Source organism: Bos taurus, chromosome 5 (genome assembly GCF_002263795.3).
Source record: "Bos taurus isolate L1 Dominette 01449 registration number 42190680 breed Hereford chromosome 5, ARS-UCD2.0, whole genome shotgun sequence".
Lineage (NCBI taxonomy): Eukaryota > Metazoa > Chordata > Mammalia > Artiodactyla > Bovidae > Bos > Bos taurus.
Genome location: NC_037332.1, coordinates 56,604,646 through 56,615,421, shown reverse-complemented (window position 1 = coordinate 56,615,421; position 10,776 = coordinate 56,604,646). Strand labels below are relative to the sequence as shown.

The following is a 10,776-nucleotide window of genomic DNA, read 5'->3' as shown; positions in this document are numbered from 1 at the left end:
CTCTAATGCATGAAAGGGAAAAGTGAAAGTGAAGTTGCTCAGTTGTGTCCAACCCTCAGCAACCCCATGGACTGCAGCCTTCCAGACTCCTCCGTCCATGGGATTTTCCAGGCAAGAGTACTGGAGTGGGGTGCCATTGCCTCATCCAGGCTACCCCGGTTCAACTTCCAGGCAGGGAACAAAGAACTCTTTTCAGGACTGCTCGTTGTTGACTGTCTGAGATCATGCCCACCATTACAGTATCATCTGGAATAGTTTCACTGTCCTAAAAATTGTCTACATTTTACCTATTTATCCTGCTGTCCTCCCAACATCTAGTTATCACTTCTTAGTGTTTTTACAATAGTTTTTGTGTATTTCTTGAGTTTCCTTTCTTGATCTTAAATATGTATATTTACTTATTTATCTTTCTCCTTCACTGTCTTTACATAATAGGGATATTAAAATAAATTAATATTTTTGAATTGAACATTAAATATCAGATAAAATTAAGATTAAATTAATTATAATTATGATCTTTATTCTATAAAGTTGCTTAAATGTATTTTTTTTGTTTGTTTATTTAAAAGAGGAGAGAACAAAGAAGGAAAAACCATATCTGCATATCTAGCAACACTTTTAATTTTAACAAATTCAATTTTGAAGAATCAAGCTGTATCTATTTCTGAATGCTTGAAGTTGCCAACTGACTCATTATCTCCTTTCTTTACCTAATATCAATGCATCTAAATTTTTGTCAAATACTCCTTTTTAACAGCATGACCAGAATAGGAGTTTCATATTAATTCCTAAATCTGATAGAATCATCCTGCTTTCCTATTTTCAAATACATTCCTCAAAAGCCTCTTAAATAACCAACTTTCAGAATTATTATATCAAAAGTTAATCTTTATAGGCGTCATTAACTTAATTGAGTAGATTAAGGGTAAACTAGAAAACAATAAAAAAGCAGGCAAACATAACCCTAACCTGTTTGAGTCTGGAAGAATTTTCTTTTTTCTTAAAGGGAAGGACAGGTTTCTGCCATGTGGCTGTACCTGGTGGTCCTCATGGGCCTGTACTACCTCCTGCGCTGGTACCGGGAGAGGCAGGTGGTGAGCCACCTCCGGGACAAGTTTGTCTTCATCACGGGCTGTGACTCAGGCTTTGGGAACCTCCTGGCCAGGCAGCTGGACCTACGAGGCTTGATGGTTTTGGCTGCGTGTCTGACAGAGCAGGGGGCCGAGCAGCTGAGGAACCAGATGTCAGACAGGCTGCAGACGGTGATCCTGGACGTCACCAAGACAGAGAGCATCGCTGAGGCCACCGAGTGGGTAAAGGAAGATGTCGGGGACAGAGGTATGGCCAGGGGAAGTCTGTCCATTGGATAGGCTGCTTTGTCTTCAGTGTTTTAGAATTAGCAAAAACCATGCCAGGTGAAAAGTCTTGGGGCTCAGGGTAGGGATATATTTGGGACATGTTTTATTACACGAAGACTCAAAAATACATTAGCATTCATGGAGTAAGTGAACATACTTGGGACTGGCCTAAAAAAGTCAGGTTGTATGGAATATATGTGTATCAGAGTGGAAGGTAAAGCAGTGAGGAAACAGATTTAATATGTAAGAGTATGTATAGGTAGGGAAGATAGAATGAAGGCTAGAAAGGCAATGAGGGGAAAGAAAGAGGTGACTGTGGTGCAGAAACCGTAATTTGCATGCATGGTATCCTCTGAAAATCCAGAGTAAAAATGTTAACTCTGCCATGAGCAGGCTGCCATTATGCTGCTCGTATATAATTTTACATGTCTTTTCTTGAGAACAGTATAAATCTGTCTTTTTCAAAGGTAGCAAATGTTGAGAATCAGAAAAACCTACTGTATTCAGGGAGGGTTCTGGAAATGTCTTTATTGTTCAGTCAGTGCTGACAGTGAATTTATGATGAGTCGATCTTGAGAAAATAATTGAGATCAAGGTATACCCAAACTCCTGTCACCAAGACCCAGGCAAAATCTGTGTGTACTGTCCTCTCTTATCAGTCCTGGCATGAGTTTCTCAGACAGCCCAGGCAAGCAGCAGAGAGGGCTTCCTGTGAGGCTAAATAGGTGCCTTCCCTTTGGCAAGGGAGCAGCCAGATTTCTCAATTTTCTAGAAGAAAATCCAGGGCCGACCATTTGGGATCTGAAAGTGGTATGTCCTTCGGCTGAGTGAGCATTCCGCAGACTAATAGCTGTAGGTGTTGGTTCTTCTCCCTTTCTTGCACTCACCTGGCCTTGAACCATGTGCATCCTGGGCAAGAACTCTGAATACAGGGAATCCCTGAAAGAGAGGCTGAAACCAAGGAAAGGCACATTGACTGTCCCACTGCCCGTGCTGCGCTCAACATGAAGGAACTGCTGTTGCTCAGTCACTAGGTCGTGTCTGACCCAATGCACTGAAGCCTGACAGGCTCCTCTGTCCATGGGATTTTCCAGGCAAGAATACTGCAGTGGGTTGCCATTTCCTTCTCCAGGGGATCTTCCCATTCCAGGGATCAAACCCACATCTCCTGCATCTGCTGCATTGGCAGGCGGATTCTTTACCACTAGCCCTACCTGGGAAGCTTGAAGGAACTGCTGCTTTCTCTCAAGTTCTGCATGTTTCTTCCTTGCATAGCCCTTCTGCTACCAGTGCTGAAAGGAAATTGAGAATTAATTCCCTCTGTCCATGCTGTGTGGTCCTCTCAGCTGCAAATGTTCCAGTAGTTGGCACAGGTGGAGGACACTTTATCCTTATTTTTGTAAAAGGCTCTGGGACCATTTTTGGGGGGCGGGGGTTGCTGTTTAAATGTCTTCTTTTGGCACTTTGGCAAAATGCTTGTTCACAATTACTGAAAACAGCATGACTTTCTAGTTTAAATTCATGACACAAAAACTTACTAAATTTTTGTTTGAGCTACATAGCTACTGAGGCCAAATAAAAGAGGATGAGATATTGCCTTGCTTCAGGCTGAACGTCCAGCTGGTCACTGTAGAGGCCCTGCACTGCACAGCAGATCAAAGGCATGGAAATGCATCCACACCTACATACAGAAAAGATTTTCTCTTAGTTAAAAAGTAAATTTTAAAATAAAGCTTTATTTGAAAACAAACTAGTGCTAGAAATAAAACTATCACAACTGACTATAATTTATTTTAATTGGTGATTGTCTGTGACTCTGTAGCTATTATCACAAACACACAATGTGAGAAATGTGAGAAACTTGAACTCTTAAATTGTTTACAGAACAATGAACCATTAATTAGGTTGACATGTATTTTGTAATCATTTATTTCACAAAGTGTTCTATTTGGTCACATTATTTCAAGATCTTGGAGTGAATAAGGACTTTGTATTGCCTCAAGTATTTTCAAAACACCCTTAAATTCCTTGAGCCCCAGGACGCATGTCTCCTTTGAAGTTTTGTTTTTCTCTCCCTCTCCTGTAGTAATGAGAGAAAAATGAAAAGGGGGTTTGGCCCTTTCAGAGATAAGTCTCTATATGTTATGAAAGGTTGAAGCCTCAAAACCTCACACCCTCAATGCTCCAGAAATAAGCCTCCTCCTTAAGCAGCTAAATCTGATGCATTTGGGGACTGCTGATGCCAATGGCTTCCTGTGGTCACAGTTTTATTCATCCTGCATCTCTGAATTGGAGCCTCTCCTTTAAAGGCCACCCCTGGCTGAAGGCTTCTCTCTAAATCTAGTTACGCATACTTTTCTGACTTTTTTGGAATTTAATCTTGGTTGTACTGATTATCAGTGTAGTCCCTTTTTCCAATACAACTTTTATTGCAAGCAATTTTAAATTTCTTGAGAGAATGATTGATGTCTTAACTATTTGAATATATATTATTTACACATACAGTCTCCTATGATACTGGATGACATTGGCACATAAGAATCAGTAAACACCCCAGCACAGATCCCTCACTCTCTTCCCTTTAAAAAAAAATGAGATATACTTGCTTTACAATGTTGTGTTGGTTTCTGCTGTACAAAAAAATGAATCAGCTATAAGCATACATATATTCCCTCTCTCTTGGACCTCTCCCTCACCCCCTTCCCCCATGCCACCATCTGGGTCATCACAGAGCCCTGCTCTGAGCTCCCTGTACGATACAGAAGGTATTCTCTGCTTTTTGAGAATGGGATCACTGAAGTGGAGAATGGCCTCTGTTGGGATTTTGAGCCAAGGACATAAATTGTGGAAGATGTCACTTCTTTTCTATTCATATCCCCATCTTCTGCAAAGTTCTAAAAAATGAATAAAGGAAAGAAAGTAATATTGTTTAAAAAAAGTAATACTGATATTGGGGAATCATTACTTAAAGACCATTTTCACAATACAAGAGTGTATATTCTCTTCCTTTCAGTCTTTTTGGGTTATGAGAGTGGTGGAGAGAAGACCAGGAATTGTGAGACAATGAAAGAAATGTTAAGGGGTTTCCCAGGTGGTGATAGTGGTAAAGAACCTGCCTGCCAACGCAGGAGATGTAAGAGATGTGGGTTTGATCCCTGGGTTGAGAAGATGCCCTGGAGGAGGGCATGGCAACCCACTCCAGCATTCTTGCCTGGAGAATCCCATGGACAGAAGAGCCTGGCAGGCTATGGTCTGTGGGGTGAAGCGGCTTAGCACATACACACATGAAGGAACACGAAATTTAAGACCTTTCCCTTTGTTTATTTTTGTAAGTTCCAATCTGTTCTCTCTGAGTTACCGTCCTGTTGCCAGGACCCTGCCACCTGGGTAAGTTTACTCTGAACATTGCCCAACATTGGCAATTCTTGGTCAGTGTGTGTGAAAACACCAGGATGTATCAAAAGTCATGGGGACAGTACAGTAATTTGTTGGTTAAAAATTAATATTTTAATTAAATATTAAAATTAATATTGGTTAAAAATTAATATTTGAGTTTGGCTTCTCTGGTGGCTCAGATGGTAAAGTGTCTGCTTGCAATGCGGGAGACCTAGGTTCTATCTCTGGGTTGGAAAGATCTCCTGGAGAAGGAAATGGCAATCCACTCCAGTGTTCTTGCCTGGAAAATTCCATGGATGGAGGAACCTGGTAGGCTACAGTCCATGGGGTCGCAAAGAGTAGGACACGACTGAGCCACTTCACTTCAAGGTTGTACAGGGTTCAAGATAAATTGGAAAGGAGTTAAGATTATCTTTGATTTCACTCTCTGTTGGTCACTCACATTTCCATTGTTTTTTAAAAGGAAGGGAAGTGTACTATCATCTCAGGTATGGGAGAGTGTGAGAGTTAATAACTGAGTCATGAGAACATACCGCTTCAGGATATTGCATACAAAGCTTAATGATATACAAAATAAGTAATTTTTAGTCCTGTTGTTTACTGAGCTCTGCAAGATTTTCAAAGCAAAGACAGGGCAATGGGGCTGAGGCCTGCTGGGCTCATTACTTTCCTAGAGCCTGAGACATCTTAGTTGCATCCCATTTTTTTTTTTTTTGCTTTTTTTTTTTTTTTGCATCCCATTCTTAAAACAACCACCTCTACTCTTTCCAGCTCACTGCAGCTCTCCCCCAGATCCCAAATTTTCAGGCCCAGCAGGACCTGCAATCCATTGATCCAAATATTTTTCGCAAATCCTCATCCCTTGATATTACCTGTCTTCATTCCATGATCTGTTACTGTGATCACCCCATTGCATATGCCTGACACTCTCTCATCCCCTTTTCTCTCTTAGTAGTACTTGGTAAAACCACAAGCCTGGGTAATACCATCTCTCACTGCCCCATGCCTGTCCTTGTAGAAAAATTCATGATCACAACCCTCTAGTGAGCTTTTATGCTATTGCTGTTGTATATGGTTATACTCCATTCATTCTCCTAATTTCCAAACAACCATTTCAAACTTTTCCTCTCTTCATACCCACAACTCATTCCCTCCTACCCTTGCTCTGGGCTGATGACCTACTTAACTGAGAAAAACTAAAGCAATTGGCAGAGAATTTCCCCAGACTCTTCCTATCTCCTCTACCCATCTACCATTATCTGTACCAGCACAGCCTGCCCTAGGCATCCTCCTGCCTGGCAGTATTTATTGCAGCTGTTTTTTTCACTTAAACCTATCTAAGCTCCAGATGGTCCTTTGACCCATTTTTCTTCCGTAAAATAGAACTTGCTCAGTTCTCTATTTTACTAGGAAGCTTGTCCCAACCACCTCACTCAGTATGGTGACAAACAGTCCTCACCAGCCCACCCAGTCCTGCTCACCAGCTTTTTAAGTCCATTACTATTTACCACCATCTAACATACTCGGAGAAGGCAATGGCAACCCACTCCAGTACTCTTGCCTGGAAAATCCCATGGATGGAGGAGCCTGGTGGGCTGCAGTTCATGCAGTCGCCAAGATATGACTGAGCAACTTCACTTTCACTTTTTACTTTGATGCATTGAAGAAGGAAATGGCAACCCACTCCAGTGTTCTTGCCTGGAGAATCCCAGGAACGGGGGAGTCTGGTGGGCTGCTGTCTATAGGGTCACACAGAGTTGGACATGACTGAAGTGACTTAGCAGCAGCAGCAAGAACATACTTTAGGTCTTCTCTGTAGCTCAAACGGTAAAGAATCTGCCTGCAATGCAGGAGACCAAGGTTCGATCCCTGGGTCAGGAAGATCCCCTGGAGAAGGGAATGGCAATCCACTCCAGTATTCTTGTCTGGAGAATCCCATGAACAAAGGAGCCTGGTGGGCTCAGTCCATGGAATTGCAAAGAGTTGGACTCGACTGAGCAACTAACACTACTAACATACTCTATCAGGCTTCCCAGGTGGTGCTGCTGCTGCTGCTGCTGCTCAGTCGCTTCAGTCGTATCCGACTCTGTGTGACCCCATAGACGGCAGCCGACCAGGCTCCCCTGTCCCTGGGATTCTCCAGGCAAGAACACTGGAGTGGGTGGCCATTTCCGTCTCCAATGCATGAAAGTGAAAAGTGAAAGTGAAGTTGCTCAGTCGGGTCTGACTCCTAGTGACCCCATGGACTGCAGCCCACCAGGCTCCTCCATCCATGGGATTTTCCAGGCAAGAGTACTGGAGTGGGGTGCCATTGCCCTGGTGGTGCTAGTGCTAAAGAATCTGACTGCAATGGAGGAGACCAAATGCAGTTCGATCCCTGGGTCAGGAAGATCCCTTGGAGGAGGGCATGGCAACACACTTCAATAATCTTGCCTGGAGAATCCCCTGGATAGAGGAGCCTGGCGGGCTACAGTCCATAGGGCCACACAGAGTTGGACAAAACTGAAGTGACTTCCCATGCACACTAAAACATACTTTATAATTTTCCAGTCTATTGGATTTATTGTTTATCTTCCTCAAGAGAATGTGGCTTGAACACTGAAATGATTCATAAATGGGTTTTCTGTCTCTAACTAATACCTTTTGTTTCTACCCCAGGCCTCTGGGGTTTGGTGAACAATGCTGGCATCCTCCTGCCTGCTGCCCCGAATGAATGGCAGACTAAAGATGACTTCTCCAAGATCTTGAATGTGAACTTGATTGGCCTCATCGAGGTGACACTGAGCTTTCCTCCCCTGATCAGAAAGACCAGGGGAAGAGTAGTCAATGTTTCTAGTCCAGCTAGGAGAGTATCCCTGTTTGGCGGTGGCTACTGCATTTCTAAGTAGAGGGTAGAAGCTTTATCCGACAGTCTGAGGTAAGGCTCAACCTCTGAGGAAGACTTGACTGTGGCTGGGAGTGTATTTGTGAACGGTGAGCCTGGGTTCCTGATATATAGATGGCAACTAAAATGAAAAACTTTGGAAATGGAATGTCTAAATCTTTTCACAATATAAGGTAGTACATTAGGGAATGTGAAAAATGTATTAGGATTTATTTGGTCTTAATTGCCACTCCTATAAGATTTCTATGTGTTGGCAGGCGCGGGCGGAGAACCTAGGCGGGAGGGGGCCGACTGGTGCGGCTCGGGAGAGCGCTCCTCCGCCCCGCGCGCCTGAGCCCCGCTCCGCCGCCGGATCCTCGCAGTCCGCGCCGCGCCTCGGGCGTCCAGAGCGCGCCGCATCAAGCGCCGCCTGCGGCCGCCCAGAAAAAAAAAAAAAAAAGATTTCTATGTGTTTCAAACAAATTTAATATATTTCTGTAAGACATATATATGTATAAAATATAAATGAATATTATGTATGTAATGTATACTTCATATGTAAATGATAAGAGTCTGTCACTAAAAAATTATTTGCCTTGTTCATTAAGTACCTTAAGTCACTAAACCTGACTGACGGTTCTCATAAGGAAAGACTGAACCTTGGTGGGTTAAAGGGAAAGCTCTGGGCCAAGCATTCTATTCACTCCTCACAGAAAACTCATGCATAAGACACGATGATTCTCTATGGTCAAGTGTGAAGTTGAGCCAGGATCTGAACTCAGTTCTGTGGGTGAAAATCTCTGGAGTGGGCATACAGCAAATATGAACATGAGTATGTGCTGGTGCATAGAGGCACCGACAAGGGGGTGACTTACCTTTCCCTGGGGCAGAGGTCAAGGAAGGCTTCACAAAGACACTGAGTTCTAACCTGAGCAGTAGGTAAGGAGGAAGAGGCTCAGGGGTTCAGGGAGCTGTCACAGAGGAGGGAGTGTCTGTAAGAGAGTGGTGTGAGATGGGCAGCAAGAGGCAGCATCAAAGCCCAGATCTGAAGCTTTTCAGAAAGCAATCTATGGGTGTTGGCCCTTCTCATTTTACTTGAATATCTTCCCAAGATGCTTGAGTGTACTCTTTCATATTCTTCCCTGACCCAAATGCCTTTCTTGAAACATTCTGCCTTGGGCATTCTTTGCTTAAGAAGGGGTGGGATTGATAAGGTCAGACACCAGTATCGTTTCCTTGGTTAGCGCTCTCTCACCTTGTGTTTCAGAAGGGACCTCAGTCATTTTGGCATTCGTGTTGTTCTCATAGTACCTGGAAAGTACAAAACATCCATTTTCCCTGACAATATGCAGGATATTCTTGAGGGGATCTGGAGTCAAGTGTCCCCAGAGGTGAAAGAGAGCTATGGACAGAAGTACTTTGAAGACTGTAAGTTCTTCCTCTATTCCCCCAGAGCGGGGATGGCAGAGTTATTAACTTCCCAAGTCCTTGCTGTGTATAGCAGGAGGCCCAGCTCACTTGCTGCTGTCCCTCCTGCTTCACTCAGGCTGTCAGGTTTCCCCTGAGCCCCAACACCTGCTCAGTATATGAAAGCTCTGTGCCAGGTACTATGGAAGAATTAACTCTGTCAGTTCTCATAACCCTGGAAGGAAAGTTCTGGTGTTATCCCTCATTTACAGATAAGAAAGCTGAAGCCTGAAATATTGAGTCATTTCCCAAGATTACTCTGCAAGTCAGTGGCAGAGTAATGAATTGAATCCTTCAATATTTGGACATGACTGAGTGACTGAGCACACACACAAACACATATATGTGTGCATTACACACACACACACACATATATATATACACACACACACATATAATATTGCTCTAGACAACTTTAGCCCAATAGAAATACAATGCTAGCCACAACTGTAAGCCACATATGCATTTTTAATTTTTCTAACAGCCACATTAAAGAAAAACAACAGACAGGTGAATTTAGTTCAGAACAGACTCTATCCAGAATACTGTCATTTCAACAAATCAATATAAAAAAATTACGACTGAGATATTTTACATTCTTTCTTTGTACTAAGTCTTTGCAACCCAATGTGAAATTTTACATTTATTGTGCATATCAATCAGATTGACCACATTTCTTATGCTCAGTTGCCACATGTGGCTCTGGCTGCAGTGCTGGACAGCACAACTGCAGAGCTTGTGCCCTGAGCCCTGCATCCTGCACCCTCTTGCACAGCCCTCCAGCAGCTACCACCCACCCAGCCTCAGACCTGGAAAACAAGACCACTCTCTTCCTGTCCTGTACTCCCCCCACTCCTCCAACATTGCTTGTTACCTTGTATTTTCTCCTGTTTCTTTTCAAGTTAATGTGTTACCACAGTTCTAATTTCCCCCGCCCCCCCTCTGTAACAGATTGCCAGTATTTTCATGGCCTCATTGCTAAAGGAGAGGAGAATCTAAGCCCCGTCGCCAGCTTCATGGAGCACAACCTGACTGCTGTTCACCCTCGTATCTGCTACTCTATTGACTGGAACAGCAAATGCTTCACTTTTGCTCTGTCTTATTTACCAACACCTGTGGCAGACTTTATCCTTTGTCATATTTTATAGGTGATCAGGCACTAAAATGCTTTGTAGTCTGTGAGTTCAATCTAAACACTTGATTCTAGATGGGGAGCAGTCATCAGATTTTCTTCTTGAAAGGAGAATGAACCAGAGGAACATGCAGCTCTCTGCTCCAATGGGTCCTCAGAGATGATGCCATATTTTAGTTCATAAATTTTCAGATTCTTTCAAAAAATACTTGGTGCATACCTCTAATATTCCAGGCACAGTTCTGGGTGCTAAAGATTCATCCATATACAAAACAAGGTCCCTGCCTTGTGGCACTCACTTTCTAGCTGGATCACTCCAGTGTGGGATGACTCTACCGAGAGAATTTTCAAAGTTCAAAGGGCTATCGGGTCTCTTAACCTGGTGTAAGAGGTGTGGGCATGGTCATAGCTACTAACTTGAGAGTCTCACATTATTGGTGGTTTTCTATTTTAGATATAAATTATTTTCTTTCCAGCAGTTTTTAAAAAAATCTTACTTTTCTGAAGATTAAATTAGTTTATCAAATAAATCAATGGATTAAATAATTTAGTCCTCTTCT

General features: G+C 43.0%; 1 protein-coding gene across 1 annotated transcript; it reads left to right on the top strand.

The window, feature by feature from the left end:
- The first annotated feature begins 671 nt into the window (after nucleotides 1-671).
- On the top strand, nucleotides 672-8,443 carry LOC100138638 (retinol dehydrogenase 16-like). The gene is made up of 2 exons (XM_024992501.2): nucleotides 672-1,338; nucleotides 7,413-8,443. Exons 1-2 carry the CDS (start codon nucleotides 1,026-1,028, stop codon nucleotides 7,640-7,642), a joined length of 543 nt encoding a protein of 180 aa, XP_024848269.2. The 5' UTR covers nucleotides 672-1,025; the 3' UTR covers nucleotides 7,643-8,443.
- Nucleotides 8,444-10,776: the final 2,333 nt, after the last annotated feature.

Excerpts from the sequence above, each read along its gene's own strand:
- LOC100138638 (XM_024992501.2), top strand. The coding sequence starts at position 1,026 with ATGTGGCTGTACCTGGTGGTCCTCATGGGCCTGTACTACCTCCTGCGC. Across the intron at positions 1,339-7,412 it reads GGAAGATGTCGGGGACAGAG|GCCTCTGGGGTTTGGTGAAC; the intron begins GTATGGCCAGGG and ends TTTCTACCCCAG.